Source organism: Embiotoca jacksoni, unplaced genomic scaffold (assembly GCF_022577435.1).
Source record: "Embiotoca jacksoni isolate LCO1_2020_lvr unplaced genomic scaffold, fEmbJac1.0.p SCAF_3, whole genome shotgun sequence".
NCBI lineage: Eukaryota > Metazoa > Chordata > Actinopteri > Embiotocidae > Embiotoca > Embiotoca jacksoni.
Window position 1 is genome coordinate 1,763,662 of NW_027185381.1, and position 21,615 is coordinate 1,785,276.

The 21,615-nt window shown below is 42.4% G+C and overlaps 1 protein-coding gene across 2 annotated transcripts in view; it reads right to left on the reverse strand.

Annotated features, from left to right (window-relative positions):
- The window catches only part of lsp1a (lymphocyte specific protein 1 a), a 33,632-nt gene extending 12,135 nt beyond the window's left edge, over window positions 1-21,497 (reverse strand). The window contains exons 1-7 of one of the 2 annotated variants that reach the window (XM_069162211.1): window positions 21,197-21,497; window positions 11,988-12,116; window positions 7,696-8,101; window positions 6,204-6,343; window positions 5,821-6,058; window positions 4,587-4,724; window positions 2,098-2,141 (exon numbers count right to left, since the gene is read on the reverse strand). In XM_069162211.1, coding sequence (XP_069018312.1) covers window positions 2,098-2,141; window positions 4,587-4,724; window positions 5,821-6,058; window positions 6,204-6,343; window positions 7,696-8,101; window positions 11,988-12,116; window positions 21,197-21,255 — 1,154 coding nt within the window. In that variant the 5' untranslated portion in view covers window positions 21,256-21,497. Of the gene's footprint in view, window positions 1-2,097; window positions 2,142-4,586; window positions 4,725-5,820; window positions 6,059-6,194; window positions 6,344-7,695; window positions 8,102-11,987; window positions 12,117-21,196 lie in introns of both variants that reach the window. The other variant, XM_069162210.1, reaches the window with a different exon arrangement.
- Window positions 21,498-21,615: the final 118 nt, after the last annotated feature.

The following is a 21,615-nucleotide window of genomic DNA, read 5'->3' on the forward strand; positions in this document are numbered from 1 at the left end:
TAATGTGTAAATAGGACTCATGATGGCCGTGTGATGGCATGTGACTTTCTGGGAAACTCAACAACAGAAACTGAGATCTCACTGGGTCACTTCAGTTGCTGTCATGAGATCCGTCGGCCTGTTTTACTGCGACGACTCGGACAGGTTTTTTTTGTCGCTCTCTGCAGATTGAGCCTCGTTTCATTCTTTGTTCCAGCTGTCTGAAATCAACGTCCACCATCTTCCCAAACAGCGCAGGCTCCTCCCTCTCACGGCCACCGGGTGACACCATCACATCACAGCAGGGGAGCAAACCTCACCTGTCATCTACATCTTTCATTTTATAATATCGGAGGAGCTCCGACGAAGTTTACACCTGATGGTGGAGACCAGCCGATCTCATCTCTGCTGGGATGAAGATGGTCCAGATGCTGCTCACAGGGTTCACAGCTGAAGGTGACTTGAAGCAGTAAAGTAAGAGGAGGGATACTCCTGAGTGTTTCCTGCACCTCATAAAATGCAGCTCACGTCACAAAAAGCAGCGACAGGAGTGAAAAGTTCAGCTGCCAGCAAACAACATTCCTCGTCTGAACGTGTTGCTCATACGGTTACTTCAAAATAAAAGCATCTTCACAGAGGCCTCCTCCCTCTGAGAGCTCCTCAGAGATGATCATTTCCTGCAGCAGACATCCTGGAGCCACCGGACCTCACCGATCACCCCCGAACACACAGCACTGCATCTGGACACACTTAAGACGAGCCATGAATCAGGGCTGAGAGGTGGAGGGGTGGAGAGGTGGAGGGGTGAGGGGTGGAGAGGTGGAGGGGTGGAGGGCTGGAGGGGTGGAGGGGTGGAGGGCTGGAGGGGTGGAGAGGTGGAGAGGTGGAGAGGTGGAGGGGTGGCGGAGGAGGGGTGGAGGGGTGGAGAGGTGGAGGGGTGGCGGAGGAGGGGTGGAGGGGTGGACGGGTGGAGAGGTGGAGGGGTGGAGAGGTGGAGAGGTGAGGGGTGGAGAGGTGGAGGGGTGAGGGGTGGAGAGGTGGAGGGGTGAGGGGTGGAGAGGTGGAGGGGTGGAGGGCTGGAGGGGTGGAGAGGTGGAGGGGTGAGGGGTGGAGAGGTGGAGAGGTGGAGGGGTGGAGGGCTGGAGGGGTGGAGAGGTGGAGGGGTGAGGGGTGGAGAGGTGGAGGGGTGGAGGGCTGGAGGGGTGGAGAGGTGGAGGGGTGAGGGGTGGAGAGGTGGAGAGGTGGAGGGGTGGAGGGCTGGAGGGGTGGAGAGGTAGAGGGGTGGAGAGGTGGAGAGGTGGAGGGGTGGCGGAGGAGGGGTGGAGGGGTGGAGAGGTGGAGGGGTGGCGGAGGAGGGGTGGAGGGGTGGACGGGTGGAGAGGTGGAGGGGTGGAGAGGTGGAGAGGTGGAGGGGTGGCGGAGGAGGGGTGGAGGGGTGGACGGGTGGAGAGGTGGAGGGGTGGAGAGGTGGAGAGGTGGAGGGGTGGCAGAGGAGGGGTGGAGGGGTGGAGAGGTGGAGGGGTGGACGGGTGGAGAGGTGGAGGGGTGGAGAGGTGGAGAGGTAGGGGGGGAGTGGGGGTGTAGCCCCTCCCCCTTCTTCATCAGGTCACCACAGCAGAGCGTCAACCAGCATCCAGACAACAGATCCACAGAAGAGAGGTGCTTCTACATGAACGTGATTAGTTTGTCAATTTGAATCTAGTTTGAATCTAGTTTGAATCTAGTTTGAATCCAGTTTGAATCCAGTTTGAATCTAGTTTGAATCCAGTTTGAATCCAGTTTGAATCCAGTTTGAATCCAGTTTGAAAATAGCTTTTAGTTTTCGACATCTTTCTAAACATCTGGCACCTTTTTTCATTTAACCACCGTGAACCAAAAAAAAAGGTTAAATAAATGAACATTTTTAAATTCAGGTCAAATTTTGACCGATAACAACAAAACTGAACAAATTGAGTTTTCTTCTTTTGTTGAACTTATTAAAGTTGAAGTTAAGTTGAAGTTAAAGACTGCAGCGTTGTATCAGGCTGCGTCCTGATTGGCTGCATGTTGTGCTGCTCTGAAAAGAGTCCTTGAACCTTCCTCCTGCTCGTGAAGCGCTGCTGGATTAAGATGGTTTACCTTTTCTTCAGCGAGCGGCTCAGCGACTCCGTCCTCTCTGTGATCTGAAAGAGAACAGAAGTCTGAGGTCATTTTCTTCTGATGAACACAGGAAGGTTCGTTAATTGGAGCTCGGCTCTGCGTTCAGCTGCAGGTTCTGATGATTCAGTCCAACTCAAGCAGAGCCGAGTCGGCTGGCCGTCGTTAAAACAGCTTCACCGCTCGACCAGAAGGACACCGAGAACTTCAGCCCATGAAATATGATGCACTTAAAACTGCTACTGGTCAATAAAATAGCTGAAATTATTTTGATTTTGATCAACTACAACAGTCAAATGCTGCTACCTCATTAATGACAATATAATATTGTTACTTTTTCTGATATTACTTCTGTACTTTCACTTTCTTCTATTTCTAATGGAATATCTTCCAGTTGATTAAATATCGTACTGAAGAAACATTTTGAGGTGTTTGTGTATTTTCATTTCATGTTACTTTAATACTTCTCTGCTTTCACTTTGTTCTTCTCTGATCTCAGGACCCCACAGAGATATCCTGTGACTCTTTGTAGGAGCCCGACCCAGAGGTTGAGAACCGTACTACTAAACATGAAGCTGTACACAAAGTAGTCAAAACTAGATTCACCTCAAAAAGTTACAACAATATAATAATTACAGGACTTGAATAATAATAATAATAATAATAATAATAATAATAATAATAATATATTTTATGATAATTTTATTGAGGGAAAAGATCTAAACACTTCTGAACCTTCGTTTGGGTGAAAGTCTGTTGTGTATAACTTAATGGAGAACGGCATCACATCACTTATTTACCTGTGAGGTAGAAACTGAGCATCAAAAACATGACATGAAGGAGAACGATGACAACAATGACAACAGATTCCTCATTTTTTTTTCTTCTGTAAATCATGGCTGGATTTATCTGGCAAGGGGCCAAAGTTTGAGCAAAAGTTTTCTGTCTTTAATATATTTTTCTGTTCTGTCTGTTCATGTCCAGTTTAATGGAAGAAAAAGAAAAGTGGCAGAAGAACACACATGCAGTGTCATGCACATAAACATTTCCTGAAACATCAGTGATGTAAAAACTAAAGAGCCACAAAGTCCTGAAAATGTTTTAGACTTCAAGACAAAGTAAAACATGTCTTTCAGGACTGAAAGGTCTCCGTATGACATCATCACTCGTGTCCAAAAAACATCAGGAAGCTGCAACACGACACGAATATGTGTTGAAGAATCAAGTTCACACAATGAAACATTTCAACTGTTTCTGTTCTGGGATAAAATAACATGCTTTTCCTGGTGAACACACACAAACACACAAGCACACACAAACACACACAAACACACAAGCACACACAAACACACACAAACACACAAGCACACACAAACACACACAAACACACAAACACACACAAATACACAAACACACACAAATACACAAACACACACAAACACACACAAATACACAAACACACACATGCAACTTACAAGCATGAGACCGAACCCATCGGCTGTGAAGACAACACAGTTCTTGTGTCACCGGTTTGTCAGCTGCTCATGACAACACAAACACTTCAGATGATGTCGATATAAAGTTTTGTTGTGGCTGTTTTCTGGCTAATAATACAAATACATGTATTTGTCGATATATATCGACTTAACTGATGGTAAACGGTCAAAGCAGGACTGAGGTCAGACAGCCTGGACGCTACAATGACTCACTATCGCCTCCTAACATATAACATGGTATTGCAAGGCTAATTATTACTTATTTTTTATATTTTGCATCTATTTTTCTGAGAGGTTTCTATATGAATTTTATATTGAATTTTGTACTGGAGCTTTTCATGTGCTAAAATTACATCCAAAATTAATTTTAATTATTATCATGGCCTATGACATGCTAGAAACAAATATTTATTTAATTTTAAATTGGCTTTAATTCACTCTGATTTAACTTAATTTAAATCCCTGAAAATAAATGTATATATATATATATATATATGTATATATGAATATATATTCAATTGCTTTGAGGGACATAAACTGTCAATGCTGTTGAGGAGCGCTACAGCAGATAACGTTTCTACTTACATGATTTACCTGATGTGACAGTACTTTCTGTTTTTACTGTGATTTGAACTGTCATTCAAAACTTTGCCATGAATTTCTGGACCCAGATTCTGTTGGAGGAGCCAAACTTGGAGTATCAACACTGTCGTGTTAGAATAGGAAACTCGTGTAAATAAGACAGATTTTTGCATAATACACTTTCATAGTCCCGGAAACTTCTTCCTTCGTGGCAAATACATTTCTACTAGGTTTTACAATTTTTGGGGATGAAAGACGACAGCGAACACTGAAACCACACGAAGGATTCGTTTGTTTAACACTTTGTGGTCCAGGATGCTGACATGTATTTGGACCTTTCATCCTTCCTCACAGTCAATCAAGTCACCCGCCGTGTTAAAAACATTTTCTTACCTTGTGTGTGGGAACTTTGGGACTGAAGGGACTGAACATCTCGTCCTCGTTCCCGCTGGATGTACTCCGACTCTTCATCCTCTCCGCTGCCTCCATCCTCCTCCTCTCGATGTCGTCCTTCATCTGCCTCCTCTCCTCCTGGACGTCAGGACACAAACACTGTTCAGCTCCGTGTTTCATGCTTCTGAAAGCTGTTCATAGTCAAACTAAAAAAAAACATAACATCAACAAATGTGTTTTCATTTTCCACTTTAAGCACACAGGGAGCAGCATTATTATCCAAGTGGAGTATTGATGAATTCAAAGTTTAATATGAACTTCTTTCCCATCTGGTTTGACCTCCTTCAGCTCCTCAGACAAATATCTGACTCCAAAGCTGCATCATGTTTCACTTATGAACAAACTCATCTTCTCTGCTTTAAAACCACAACTACGAGCTAAAGAAAGACTAAAAAGATGATAAAATCTTTATTGCTTGGCAACGTTACCGTGACGGGATTTTGCAAGAAAGATCCCGTTTTGTCTGTGAGCTTCTCCTCGCTGCTGGAGGACCTGCAACACTGAGCCTCCTTTCTTCAGTAGTTTGTGCTTTCCAGCTGGTATCTGTGGCTGCAGGGCTGCACGTGTCTGATCTGCAGCTACTGGCCTCAGTGTTTATTGTTTGGTGTCTTTCTATGCTGCTCTTTTCTCTCTCTGCTCTCCTCTGAACCCATCCAGTGAAAGTCTGGTTCTGTCTGAGGTTTCTTCCTGTTAAATGGGAGTTTTTCCTTCCTATTTGCTTATATGGGAATTCTTGAATTGTTGGGTTTCTTTCTATAATATTATAAATTATCGACCTTTCAAAGTGCTTTGAGAGGACTTATGTTGTGATGTAGAAATAAAACTATACATATGAAGTTTAATTGAGTTTAATTACTTTTGGTCAATATCCTCATTTTATTTAAGTCTAGAAAAGTAAAGTCACTGGAGAGGATTTATGGATTTGAAAGAGCTTTAACAAAATCAGGGATTTTATCTTTAACAGCATAAACTTTTATTTTACTAGTTTGGCTGTAAAAGCTTTTTAAAGACAATATGAAGCTTCTGTTATATTTCACTCAGAATAACGTGCTGTACTGGAGACGGGGGGGGGGGGGGGGTGATTTCCTCACTTCCCTCTTGTATTTGTGTAAATATCAAACTGATACAACCATAGTTTCCACATTATTCTAAGTTTTCCTTGAAACATGGTCACCTCCTCTTTGGCCAGCCGTTGCAGCTCCTCCTCCTCCCTCCGGCGCTCCTCCTCCCCCCGGACCCTTCGTCTCTCCTCCCTCCTCTTCCTCAGCTCCTCCAGCTCCTCCTCAGCCTCCGCCTGTCGATGCCTCAGCTGCTCCAGCTCGTGGCTCTCCTTCTCCTGGAGGCTCCGCCGGATCTTCTCCAGACGCTGCTCTGTTTCCAAGATGGCCTCCGCCTCCTCGGGCTCCACAGCTCTGCATAAAGAAGCTTTGATTGACGCCCAGGCTCTGCACCTTTTAAATGGTTACCTACACTGCTATATTAGCTGATATAGTTAAATACTTGTCACTTTGACAAACGTAAGTATTCACTAACATAATGAATACAAACCTGCCACACCTGGCGGGTCTGTTCGTCTTGTTGCTGTTTGTCGTCGCGTCTTCAGCGGCTGCTTCGCCGTTGAAGTTGCTGTGTTTTGGCTCTTGGTGAAGGAAAACCTTCGACGTGTACGAGACTTTCACTTCTTTTCTTTTCTCCACCTGTTCATGAAAAGTTAGCAGAACTTTTTATACATGTCAGGTCATTTCTTTGTTGACTATGAGAGAACTTAAAAAAAACCTGGATGTCGAGTAATTTGCTCTTAAAGATTCTTCACTTAAATTGGTTTCAAATGACTTCAGACTTTGAGTGAAAGATTTCAGGTTTCCCTTGAACTCATAAACCTCCATGAATTTCTCTTCTTCCAAATTATTTCTGAAATTATTTCTGAAATCTGAAGATTTGACACTTGTCTTGAATGACTTGAGTCTGACTGGTCAACGAGTTGAGAATTTACTTGTACTTGTCTCACGTAGTTTTAAATTTGACTTGGACTCGTCTTAAATGATTCGTGCCCTGATTTTGTCCTTTAAATAAATTTGTCACAAATATTTGGAAACTTGTCTGAACTTGAACTTCACGATGACACTATGTCATCTAGAGTAACTATATAGTTGGAAAAAATATTTCTACTGTGTTTAGGTCCAAATACAATAACTACAGTTTTGTCTGAATTTAGAATCAGGTCATCCAGGTCTTCATGTATTTTAGGCAGTTTGACTAACTGATTGGTTTCATCCAGTTTCATAGACATGTATAATTGGGTGTCATCTGCATAACAATTGACATTTCTACAGTTTTTCTTTATAATATCACCAAAGGGAATCATATATAAGGTGAAAAGTATCGGACTGAGCATCGAACCTTGTGGAACTCCATAAATAACGAGTCATTACTGAAAGCTATCCTATAGATATGATTTAAACCAGTGGTTCATTTTTGACTTGTCTCAAATGATTTAAAATTAAAATTGAGTAAGTCACAAATAACTGAAGACTTTGTAAGTCTTAGATTTTTGTTAAACGTGATTTGGACCTGACTTGGTTTTTCCATGAATGTCTTTAGAGTTGATATGAGTCTAAAGTAGATCACTTTGGCTTGTTTTAAGGGACAAGGACTTGTCCTATTAAGATTTAATAACTTAAACTTGACCTGGACTTTTCTTAAATTGCTTTAACATGAGTCAGACTTGTTTTAAATGTTTTGAAACCTGACATGGACATGAAAGATTTGATTGGAGGTTTGACTTTTTTTAAAATGGCTTGAGATCTCATGTGAACAACCAACTTTCTAAATAATTTTACACTTGACCTCGACCTGTCTGAAATGATGTGAAACTATAAAAGGCTTTAAATGATTTGGAGTCTGACCTGTGTTTTTCTCAAAATAAATGGTTTGGATCGGTCTTGTTTTATTTGGACTCGTGAACACCTTTAAATGCAACTTTTCTCCAATGATGTAATACTTGAGTTTCAGTATTCAACGAACAGCTCAGTTGTTCAGGAAGCCATACCTCTGTGTTCGGCCGTTGAATCTCCTCCCTCTTCCTCGACATCAGCTCATTCCTCTTCCTTTGCTCTTCCTCCCTCTCTTTCTCCCTCCTCATCTTCTCGGCTTGGATCACCTCCCCCTCCTGTTCCTTCCTCCTCTCCATCTCCATCCTGGCCCTCTCAGACTCTTCCTGCTCTTTTCTCTGGAGCCGTTCGGAGGCTGTGAACGAGGCCTGGGCGGTTTTAATGGGTGCAGATTTGTTGATAGTGTCCTCCTCTTCGTCCTCGTCTGCCTCGCCTCCCTCGCCTCCCTGGTTGAGCTCCTGCAGGCGCTGCTGCCTCCGTCTCTCTCTGCGTTGGGTCCAGTCGCTGAAACCTTCGTCCTCCTCCAGAGACGGAGAGCCGCTCGGCTTCAGGCCGCCGTCGTACCTGAGGAGGAGAGTCGGAACATCTCAAGTCATCGGATCACAAAACCAGGTTTAACAAAATCAGCCAACTAGTCAAGATGCTGTTTACATCCATATCTGTCCATACTCATGTCATATATGTAGTTAAGACTTTAAAAGTTAAGAGTCATGTAATGTTTTTAACTTGCTCACATTAACCCGAACCAGGATCTGTTCCAAACCCAACCACATGTTTTTGGCCCCTAAACTGAAGACACCTGGTTCATATCTCTGAGATGCCAGCAGTATGTGATGACACAGCAATATTTGATGTACTGTGATCAGAATGGGACTCGAGCCTCAAGCTGTAGTTTCAACAATTCAGGTCACCTTAAGTTGATCAAATCTTTAAACTTTGATTTAAGTGTTGAATATTAATTGAGGGCCAATTGCGTACATGAGTTTATCACTCTGCAATTATTCAACAGTCAGAAGTGCGTCTCTGTCATTCCTCCTGTTCATTAAAAGTAATGAAAGTGTGTTTTGTGTCTGGGAGCTGGCAGAAAGGAATTCTCTCGACATTCCTGAGATGATTAAGACACTAAGTCGGCCGGCGGAGCCTCGTCCGTACCATCGGAGTCTCTGCCTGATCGCTCAGGAGCTCACGGAGATTGTTTGAAACCACAAAGTCGCTGCTTGGACAGATTACTTCATTTTGTTGTTCTGTTGTCAGTTTGAAAAAAAAAGAAAATCTTAAATTTGCCTGAAACGTTTGCATGAAGTCAATTATTTTGTCTCTTTCAAAAACCATATTATGATTAAATTTCATGCCAGCAGTTAATACAGTGTTAGAAGTATCTGGTTGATGTTATAGCGTGAAATATATTGAAAGAGTACTTTAAACACAGTCAATGAGCAAGAACTTGAAGACAGCGAGGAGTCATCTCCATCGACCGGTTTGGGTGCGAGAAGCTGTCAAGTTGTAGCTTTGATGAGCTACTGAATTTGGTATCGGGACATTAGTGATAAATATACTGCTATCAAGGTGACGTCTTTTATTTCAGCAGAACAATGCCGGACCTCCTTCTGCACATGCTACAGCAGAAAGGCTTCAGAAACACAGTCTGAATTCCTGACCGGCCGCTCTGCAGTCCACATGTCTCCTACTGAACATATATTGTGCATCATAAAGAGGAGAATCAGAAGTGTAAATCTTTTCTTTTGTCAGTTAATTACAAGTTTAAGCCCAAACAGAAAAAACACACATTTCCCACATTGGAAACATGTGATAACACGTTTACAATGTGTTGCAACATAAGATAGCATGGGAACATATGTGGAAAAGTTTCCACATGGGAATCTACGTGGGCTTCAGACATTGCACCATGAAAATGTTCCAGAACTGCAGGTTTCCTATGTGCAACATACGTGTTTCAATTATTCATATATTTTTGCACATGTGAAATTCATGTGTTTTTCAAATCACAGATTCTTATTTTTATTGCATTTCATCAAAGTCCGTTTTTCTCGAAATGTCATTTGAATTTGTGTCTCGACTGATGTTGCTTCAACCAACATCTGTGGGTTCACACTTGACCTCTGACCTCACTGGAGGCAGGGTGTCATCCTACAAACGAAGCAGCATTACATCATCGCTTTGGAGAGAGCCTTTCAATTACAGGCTTCGGCGGTGGAGCTGCCTCATGTGGCTGCTGGCAGCCTGTGATGTGACGGAGGAGAAGGTGTTGGAGGGGCACGCTGTGATCAAAAACCTGAAATTAAAAGTCAACTGAAACGCTGCGAGCTGTGACATGGTGGTGGTTTTCCCTGGAGACGCTTTGTAGTAAACATTCTTTCGAGGCTGTGTAATGAGAAGGCAGCTGTGTGTTCGTCTCCGCATCAACACAACGGGAGGGAAGCGGTTGTTTGCAGCTTTTCTCGATGGAAACATTTGTTTTGTGTAACCAGACATCCGTGAAACCCTGAAAACCGGCGAGCGGCGAAGGAGGAGGGAAAAACCCCAGCAGAAGCGTGTCGAGGTTCGAGTTTCACAGCTGCGAAACCTGACGACAAACTCTGCAAACTCGCAGTTATCACCAGAAAGAAAAACATGCAGTCGCACAGTTAGCTGCTTTTAAAGGAAGTCATTACACACGAGGCGAGTGGATGAATTATGTTCCGCTCTTAATAACTTCCCGAGTTCCCATGATTACAGGGGCCAGGAATTCGACCACTTTTAGATGTTGCATGATTTAGGGTGAGAACGACGCCAGTCAGGTCCTACACAGGTTTTATTTCTGATGTTGCCACAATATAGAAGCAGCACATGGAAAATGAGTTTCCCCCTAACATCCCAGTAAGATTTACATAAAGCATCCTGTCCAGACAGACCCACAGTAAACTGAGAGCTGTTCTTGAACCAGTTGTAGTACAAGTTTGAGTTTTGAATCCCCAACAGTCAGAGTCACTGTCGGAGTTACTGGCACCGACTTATACAAGTTTGAACACACTGAAGGTTTTTTTTTTATTCTCACCTGAATTTCTTTTCTCAAAAAAGTGCCTGCAGATAACTGAAGCTGTGAGGTGTTAGTTGGACAACACAACGGGACGACAGTATGACGTCTGACCGAGTCCAGATTCATAGTTGATAACAATAATTCTGAAAAATAACGTTTTACATGTTTTTCTGAGGGTATGTTCAGGCACTTCCAAACAAAATGCCATTTGGAGACATAACAAGTAAGAAGGTGAAAAATTTCATTTATATGAAAAAGAACGGATCAAACTATTTACAATAACACATATGAGCTCTATAAGGTTGTTAAAAGGTCCATCTGGTATTGTTTTCATGATACAACTCTTAAAAATGAGCTATCCAAACACATTTCTGCCCAAACAACGTGCGGGAAGAGACGTGATTTCAGAAAACTGACAAAGACTGATATTTAAAAGGCATTATATTTATGATATTCACCATCTTTGTGTGTTAGCATGCTAACAGCTGCCAACAGACAGGAAAAACACGGTTGGAACCGATTTAATCAGCAATTTAAAAAAAAAAAACACCATGTTCATGAGCCAGCATGCACAAAATGAGGACTCCTGGAACCGGCTCACTTAAATGGAAGGTAATTATATTTAATGTCATTAGTAAGACCGATGTGTTCCCTCTTTTGGCAGACTAAAATATCTGCTATTGAAAAGCCCCATTAGTGTTGGCTTAATGTTGGTGCTAGATTAAAGTTAGAGGACCACCAAAGTTATTCCAGTTCCTCCTGAGAGGGTCCCGAATGTGAGAAGTTCATGGTGAACCGGTCCAACAGCTTTAAAGACATTTCACTTAAAACCGCCTCAAAACCGGAGAGAAATGTGCATCTCCATGTTTATCCCCTTTTGACCTTCACAATACACCCAGAAACCATCAGTGCTGCAGAGCTTCAATGATTAGATGGTTACTCAACTGGCAGAACATTAATTGGTAACATATTTGATTGGTTAATTGATGATTTTGAGCCATTTTTAATTTGAATATTTGCAGATTCACCATTTTTCTACAACACTAAACCTCAAATTCTGAGATCTTCTATTTGAACATTGAACATTGAAATGTTGAACATTTTAATCACAAAAAAAATCAAGAATTTATTCAAGAAAACAATGGAAATAATTGTTGGTTGCAGCCTTTCATTGGAGGACTTTCATATTTAATACTCCAATTCAGGGGAGGAAATGTCCAAGAAATTTGCGATTAATAAAATTATATTGACCCAAATTCATCCGTCCGTCCGTCCACCCTCAAGCGTCTGGAGGCCGAGGACATTGTCCACTTGACCAGCAGAACAAACACCAGTCTGGACTTCCTCTTAGCAGGTTTCTTTATGTCCTTAAAGAAGATATTTGGACTGTGTTTCGTCTCTCTCTGTACTCACATGTGCTCTTCTGCCGATGTCTCTCCGGGCGTCGAGCCGCTGCCCCTCCGGTGGAAAGAGTCTCGAGCCCTTCGACGACGCTCCCTCTCCACCTCCTCCGCGTCCTCCATGCTCCTCTGAGCCGTCAGCCTGGACAAAAAAAGGAGAGCCCAGTTTAGAAATTCAATACAGACAATATAGATAATATCAGACATAGAATATGTAACACCGCCAACTCTGACAGCTGAAACAAGAGTTAGTGAGGAAACGAAAAGTTCAACTTTTAATAAACACAAAACAATGTTAAATGGCTGTAAAATCAGATTGATGTAAAAGGAGTAAATGCTTGAAAGGAAGTTATGTTCACAGCAAGTCTGCACTTGAGGAAAATGCAACGTTTAGGAACTTTATTTTAGTTTTATTCCACTTTTATTTAGCAGAATAATGTGCATTTTACGGCACTAATTACTGCGATAATCATGTAAATGAGCAGCATTTAGATGTTTTCAGTGATGAGCATGTTTCCGTTGTGGTATTGCTCCACGCAGACTACTTCTGTCATGGTGTTTGGGAATAAGTAAAACCTTAGAATATAAATCTTTGTCACGTATGACAGACGACAGATTGTTGACTGATAGTCGTCTCTGTTCGGACATGAGGAAGCTGGCATCGAGCCAGAAGAACATCTGTCGGGCCTTGAATCAGAAATGTTCACACGCCAGAAAAACATGTTGCGTCTCCTCAGAATGACGTCACTGAGTTTATTACAAACACCGTTAATCTATCCAGACATGACGAAACAAACGTCAACGAGCTTCTCTGATTTTCTGATTTACAGAGACATCGGACACTTTAACGGCGGTACGAAGGTGTTGAAGGTGACACAAAAGAAAAGACAATTACACGTTGTCTTCATTCAGTAACAAACAAATCTGATTCGGTGAAATTAGTTTGATTTAAAGAGGATTCATTTCCTTTGTAAAAAGACATTCATGCACCAAAATCCAGAAAAATAAAGAAGCTTAAAGGAATAAAACAAAGGTTTCAAATTGCAAAAATTCCCAAAAAGTTCACTGCAACTTAAATATCCTGAACTCCACTCAGACAATAATTCATTCACTAGTTATGAGAGTAACTACATCTTTTTCAAGTGTTTTCATTTTTAAGACTTTTTGCAGGTCAAAGAAGAAATGATTCAATTCATCACTTCAGTCATTATTAAAGCAAAAACACGGACTTCAAATCATAAGAGCTGGTATTTTTATTACAACTTATATAATTAACAATACTTCAACAATCTGTGTAAATGAAAGTTAGAGGCAGAGCAGCAGCTTGTGTTGGTGTTCATCTCGTCTCCGCCTCAGAAGATCCATCTGGAGGACTGAGGGGTCAATAAGCTCCATGTGGCCACTCAGGTGTTCAGTTACCAAACTCACATTTAGCCACTAAATACATCCCATAATGGCTGTCAGCCTCCATCTGTTCCTCCACCCTCCAATTTCTGTAGGAAAAAGATGGCTGCCCTGCCCCGTGACCTTTGACCCTCGGCATCCTCACAGAATATGTTTTTTTTTTATTTTTTATTCCAGTTGACGTGTAGTCAACAGAGCTGCAGCACCTCCTCCTCTCTGACTCCTCATCAGAGGTTTCACAGCACCTCCTCCTCTCTGACTCCTCATCAGAGGTTTCACAGCACCTCCTCCTCTCCGACCTTTGGGAGGTTGAGGAGTGAAAGACGTGATCTTTAATGTCCATTTCCTGTTTCCTCTCTGTGAACGTTGTCTTCTTCCTGTTGGCAGGTGGGGACGAGCAGACAGGAAGTGAGTGGAGGGACAGAGGTGGAGAGGCCGCTGCCCAGCTGGATGGAGGTCGGGGGGTGTGGTGGTGGAAAAAGGGAAATCCAGCGTGTTTGTTTTAGATATTTGTTTTCGCAGACAGGCGGCGGTCAGCGTGTCCGGATCAGCAGGTAGAGAAACAGTTGACTTTCACAATAAAAGCTTCCCGGAATTTATTGTTTAATGTTTAAAATCTATTAATGTTGAACTGAAAACATGTTTTTGCTGACGACCCCGGAGAGCTCCGGCAGCGCGACACTCATGGACCTACAACCACTTAAGAATTATAGAAGCTCTTTAAAAGTCCCAAAGTCCTAAAACAACTGTCTCCAGTTGTTTTGTTGTCGGTAGTCTGGGTGTTGAAATCTTGCAGGCTTCGACCCGGCAGGCTGTCGGAGCTCAACGCTCCCTCACATGTCCTCTCATTACGTTTCCTTTCTGGAATCAGTGCTGCTGGATTCTGTCACACTTGGCTGCAAATCAAACATCTGACTCAGGAGGCCAAACGATTAATCTCCATTGGAGTGATTTTAAGGTACCAGGATCACCAGCAGCTTCACTTCCTCCTTCTTATTCTGGGTTTTATCAAAAACAAATCTTTTCCATCTGAACCAGCGCTCACATCGCAGAGCTGATCTGGACTTAAGAGAATTAAACATGTGCAGGACACGTTCTCCTCTCCAGCACAAGAAAGCAGGTTTTGTGTTGTTTCTCTGTAAACTGACATCAGAGGCAAGGCTGAACTTGTGTCCCCCCCCCGGTTCCTCAGATATTGGCAAACACATTGTCCCTGAGCCCCGGAAGTCCGTGTGATTAACAGGAGATTCAACCTGTCAGGGTGAATCATGTGAGAGGACAAATTAACGAGCGAGCAGAGAAGGTGGGAGTTTTTAAAAGACTCTGTAAGGTTGTGAAACCACCGTTCCTACGGTGGCAAGTTTAATAGTCAATACAGTATATTTCCATTGTTATAAGTGCAGCGATATAATCTAACTGTTGCTCTGCAGGACTCATCCAAAGTGTTCAGTCAAAATAGTTGTTATTCATTCACTGTCAATCAACCAATGATTTCCTCTCTAATGCATTAACATTGTTATTAATAATCGAGCTCGGATAACACTTGAGCCCTATTTCTATTTCTCAACCCATTTCTCTTTGACAGAGACAATGGAACTTACTGATAGAACTTTGTAGTTTGGCTTTCTTGAAGAAACTGTATTTCCTTGATTCCTGTTGTTCTGGGTTTGTACCCTCATGGTTGAAATGAACTTATTGTAAGTCGCTTTGGATAAAAGCGTCAGCTAAATGAAATGTAATGTAATGTAATCCCATAATGATGGCCTGTTTCTTTGAGCAATAAACACTTTTCCTGTGTTTTGGAGACGCGGCTAATTACCAGAACATCAGATGGGCCGATAATCGACCAGAAACACGACACGGTTACGACGGACCAGATAAAAGCTGCTGCAACTGTCAACAGATGCACTAAACCGCCTGAGTCGGTGTCTCTGTCGGCACTCGTCCAGCCTTCGACTGTATTGTTGGGCAACGTGTCACCGAGACAAGACTCAGAGAGGGAAAAGCTTGAAGGTACTGAACCCTCAGCTGCTCTTTTGTAAACGCGCATGCTGTCATCGACTTGAATGACACAATAATAACAAGCTTCGCTCTCGGCCTGAAAGCTCGCCAGCCACCGACGAGGACGGTGGGAAGACGTTTGGGAGATGAAGTCACTGTTGTGCCGAGACAAGTCGGGACAGCGAAGGAGCTCTGAATCACTCCGACACATCAACAAAAAGAAAAGCAGCAGAAATACAAAAAAAAAACAAAGAAGGAACTTCAACCTGCACAGAAGATCGGTTCAAGGACTGAGTCTTAGTGACGTGGTGGTCTTGACTTTACCTCAAAGTTCTCACTTATTATGAGAAAGATCTCAACATATTTTTTCTTTTTACATATTTTAACATCTTAACCAATGAATCTTAAAGATCCCCTGTCCCTGGTTTGACAGGAAATGTGGGTCAAACATGTATGTTCCCCTCAGGATGAATTTGAATTGTTGGTGAAGCTTCATTATGTACATTTCTTAATTTGCAGCCCTGGTCTGGAGGTTGAGGAGCAGAGTTTGGTGCCTGTGTTCCTCTGGGTCTTAGTCTCACTCTGTTCCCATTATAACAGCTTTATACTGAATTTCTGTTTGGAGCTCAGTCTGAGATTCATTTCCTTTGAGGAGGAGGAAATAAACTTTCCTTATGTTGAGTATTCCAGCACATGTACTGTATATTTGGCATTTTGCCCTTAAAGCATCCGAACCAGGAAGTTCAGTGTCTCAGAATTAGATGATCAACAGACTAAACCACGACTCTCACCAATGTTTATGTTCTGATTCAAGTGTTTTTACAGCAGGTTTGATCTGTTCTGTTCTGGCTGCTTTCCATCCAGAAGTATCCGATCAAAGACACCTGGACGTGCTGCAGATGTCTTAGAGCGTTTTTAAAAAGCTTCTTTACTTCAAAATCCAACCGTCTAATCTCAGGATTTTTAACACAGAAAGACCCTTTCAGCACTTCTCATCCTAACTGTCTGTTAATCTTCACAGATGTTTTGATGATGATGATTTGATGTGACGACACCACGTGGCCTGGACAGAGTGATTGATGGAGCCCAGAACTGGACCTGGAACATATCAGGCTTCACTGAAATCTACGTGTCAAAAGCTTTCAGAAATACTCAGAGCAGCAGGAATCTTTCTTTCTCTGGTTTTCTCTGGACTTGTTCCCTCTTATTTTATTAGTTAGCTGATCAATGACAACATAAGGAAGCGAGTCAAATTTTAAAGCAAAGGAGACAGAAAGGAGAAGAGATTCACGTACAGTGGACACGAGCATACGAATATACGAGCAGACGAAATACAGAAAACAGCTTTCAATGGTTGACCAGACGAACACGAGCACAAATAGATCGATGAATTCTGGGAACCCTGGAGGTTTGTTTGCACAAAGGTTTCAATGAAGGACAGAGAAGAAACCTGCAGTCACAACAACACGACCGAAAACAAGAGAAGCCGGTCTCAATGGACGGCCGTCGTTTCAGGGTTTCTGGATCAAGACAAGTCTAAAAGAAGTTGACGAGAATCTGTGGAAGAGACAAAAATACCTTAATGTGAGCGCAAACAAACCAAAAACCCAAACAAGGCAGCGAAGGCATCTTCACAAGTACAATAATAAAACAAACTTTTCACTTATTTTGTATTTAGTTTGGCCAAAAATGACAAGAGGCAGAAAAGAGGAGACCAAAGTAAATTAAGCGAGTGGCCAGAGATGATGGGAAAGTATTCACCATGTGAAAATGTCGGGGCGGACATCTTTCATGTAGTTCCCTCAAAATACTGCACATTTTTCTACAAATCAACAATTGGTTCCTTTTGGCCTTCTGCCATATCTCTTGTTTATAACTTTGAGCATTGAAATCATCCACATCGACACCTTCATCAAAGATTATGATGAACTTTTTTTTGCATATATATACGACTAGCCTCCAACAAAAAATAATTATTGAGAAATAAAATATATTCTGAATGCCAAAAGTAAATAAAATAAAAACAGATTCCTTCATTTAAACTAATTCCTAATTTGACAAAACAATGGGATGTCCAGTTTCTTCCCGGCTCCATCGCTGAGACAGAAGCAGTTTGTGCTGCTCGGTTATTTAGGACAACATCACGCGATGTTCACTGAGCTGAGAGAGATAAAAAGCTGTCATCTGCTCTGACATACGAGTCCTGGAAACACGAAACCCGCTCTGTTTACTTTCCCTCCGTCCTTTGACTGCAGACGACCTGTGGAGGGAGGAAGAGTTCAGCGCCCCCATCATCAGTCATCTAACTCCTCCTCCTCCCCCCAGAAAACATTCCTCCTTATCTGGCCGTATCGTAAACACTGAGGAAACCCACCCATGTGTGGGGGATTCAGGGGTCGGAGGTCACAGCACTCAGTGTGTTTTGAAGCGTGTATGCCTCCCGGATGACATCACCGCCGCGGGCAGAGCCGGGCCGAGCCGAGCCGGGCCGAGCCGAGCCGGGCTGGTGTTCGTCTCCCACGTAGAGCCGATTAAAACCAGACGTGCTCAGCTGACGCACTTCTGTCTGATAACAACAAGGTTTAAACCTGAGTGTGTTTCTGGATTAACAGCGTGACGCCGAGGTAAATACCAACTGAAAAAACTTTGAAATCCAGCCAATGTGGTCATTTCTTAGTTCACATGATAATATGACATATATATATATATATATATATATGACAATAAGCCTGTCAATCACCACATGGGCCTGAACTACGATGCGGGTTCAACAGAGCTGAGATATCTTTCCGTTATCTGGCTTAACTCAGCCGAACAAACGTAATGGCACAAAACAGCCGATAGCACTTGGTAATTCAACACGCAGCTACGCGGGCGTCCACATAAAAGGGGCGGGGTTTGCATCCGACCAATCGCATACATGGACAGATGTACTGGCAGCAGAGCGCCATATTTTACAAACAAAGAGCAAACTATGATATCAAACAAATATGAATAAATTAAACACATAAACCAGGCAGAAAGGAAAACAGCTGCAGATGTCAAATGCGGGAAGAAAAGCTGGCAAAACTAAAACCACAGAATGTGATATATTGTTCCTTATGTTAAAAGGCTCATAATATCACCGCCCCATCATTCAGACACAGTTACATCTGACTAAAATTACATTTTATTAAATGAATGTGTTGCTGAGATTTATTCTTTTGAATCGCAATCTGATTTATTGCCAAGTAAGTTTTCACTTAGGAAACCTCAAAGTTTCATTTCTGTCCACGACAGCAAGACGTGAAACTGTCACGCATACCGAGGCCAAAGCGTGGCTATCTCACGTTTTGACATGATACCAGGTTGCACAAAAGACCAGTGGTACATAAATATAATTTAACATTAAAGTACAAAAATATGTGCTCGTGCAAATGTACACAGTATAAACAGGATGTGTAAAGTGCGATCAAACGTGCACTTGGGGAACATTTAAATGACACGAATGAAATGTGGAGTCAACGTAGATGAAGACAGAAGCTCAAAAACACTAGAGGCCAGAAAAGTGTGAAATTGAACTCCTTACTAGCCAAACACCTAAAAAATACAGATTGAATCATAGTGGATAATGAATATTAAACAGGTTAGCTGTGATGTCTATGATGTGTGAATCACTTTGTTATGATGTCATCGCTCCTCCAGATTGAGGACATCTGCTGAGTGGACTGAATCACAGCGAGACTCCGCCCCCTCCAGCTGTTATCTGCTTCATAAACACACTCTCGCTGTGACTCACAGCTTTACACCGAGCTCACTGATTACCGGACCTCCAGACTCACTGCCGACTCACCTCCACAAACCACAAACGGGTTCAAGAGAAGCAGTCAATCAGTGCTTTAATACGGTCCAAGACAATTTTATGCAGATTTCTACAGAGAAACTAATGAGTCAGTGGAAAATCTCTGGTTACACTGAACAGGAAGATTTACTGCTCATTTAAGTCCACAAACATTTACACACTTGTGAAACATCTGGATGAACTTCCTGACAGGAGCTTGGAAGTTCAGTGGAGTTTCTGACCTGACAAAAAAATTCTCATCCAAAAAAGAACTTCTACTCAAACTCAAGTCCTCAAAACTTAACTTCCAATTTAAAAAGGATGACAGTTATATTTTCGCGTAACATTTTGTAGTCGTATCCTGACATTAATCTCTAAGAACAGCTGAGACTGAAGGGAATTCATCCATTAGTCTTACAGATATCTCAGAGAGGCACAAGATGAAAACTCAGAGGATTCACAAAACCTGGAGGATTCATCCTACAAAACAGGAAGATCTGAATAAAATGTTATGACAATTCAATAGTTGAGATATTTCAAAGTAAACCAAAGTGGTGAACCAACAGATCAAAACTGCCAACGCACGGAAAAATGATAAGTCCTGTCAAAACTCTGAAGCTGCATTTTCTACCAACCACGACAGACACAAAGGCCGTTAATACGTTTGTGATCATAACTGATGACTAAACAGTGAAGAATCTCTGAACACCTGCTGAGGTGGATTGATTTATTAATCTGCAGCAACTTTGGCAAGAAACAAATCAAACAGATCATAAAGTGTAATATATGACAAACGTAACCATCTTTAAAGTGTCCGTTCATTCTCCATCCGTCCGGCTGCCTGTGTGAATGTGTCTTCGCTCCGCTTTGTCCTAAAAGCTTCAGACCTCCGGTTCATTATAAATCTACTGGAGCGTCCTTTCAGCCGTCCACCGTCTCCACACACGTCTTTCACAGCAGACGCGTTGGACTTTTATAGAGAAATGTTATTTATTATTATGTTTATTACATGTTATTTAAATGTGATCAATTAATCACAGTTTCTGCAGATCACTTTTATATGGAACTTTTTCAAAATGATTGTATTGTTTTTTCACTTTTTCACCAAATTACGGCTCAATATTACTCTGAAAAGGGAATTCCAGAGAAAGATCTCATATTTACTCATTAAACAAACAGGACAAATATTGTAATGGATGAAAAGGGATTTTAAATTTGCAGATTCTCTTTATTAAACTGGATACTCAAGTTCAAAGTCATGCAACACATCGATTATAATATTAGTCCGTTATTAGCTGATATAATATTTGTCTGAGAGCGAGCTCTGATGAAAACTTGAGACTTCACGTGGAAACTTTAGCTCCTTATGAAAACCTCCACATTTTATTTTTCCAGATGATGTGAGCCCTGATTGGCCGAAGTCCATCGTATAGTCTGCAAAGTCTCTCAGCCGAGTCAGCCATGAATATACGACTCTATGATCACCGAGTGTGTCTCCAATACAAAACATCTTTTCATCACGAGATCAGCAGCAGCAGAAAAACAAAAGCCCGACTCGCGACCTTTCACCTCTGACACCACTTCCCTTCGCAGTGAAACAGAGAACCGGTTCACCTCGAACCTCCCGGTTAGTCACACACCAGAAGTTTCCTGCCTCGATTTAGCTTCTAACCTTGTATTTAAAATCAACATATCGAAGCAGTAAACAGATTTGAATATTGTTCCCGTGTTATTGTTAATGAACACAACAGAAGGTAAGTCGATTCAAATCCCCCCAAAACCCTGCGTGACCTAAAATACTGCCAGTAATCCCCCATTCAGACAGACGTGTTCACACAGACACACACTGCTCTTTATCTGAAGATGTTTTCCAGCCACACAATGAAACTTTCATGAAGCATTAACTGACCTGTGTCCGAGTGGGAAAACAGGATTTAAATATTAACCTGCTTCTGTCTGCGCCAAACAAACAGAAAGCAGAGAGATGGAGCTCGTACCTCATGAGCTTCTGTAAACCCTGTTTGCTGGAGTTCCTCCTCAGCAGAGCGTTGGACATGTTGGACTCTCGTCTTCTTCCACTGCTTCTGATCCTTCGTCTTCTTCTTCTGATCTTCCTAAAACCGATCACACCGGCAGCGTTCTCCTGTTTCTTCTTCTCCAAGTCGACACTGAGAGTGTGTGTGTGATATACCGTTAAAGAGTCTTCACACACACACACACACACACACACACACACACACACACACACACACTGTGGTATTGTGTATCTCAGCTCTCTCCTGCAATGCTCATTGGGAATGTCCTCTCTCTCTCTCTCTCTCTCTCTCTCTCTCTCTCTGGGAGGCTGGGTTTTTAGTCATTACTCCCCCCCCCCCCCCCCACCCCCACCACCTCCCCACCCCTCCCTCTGTCCTAC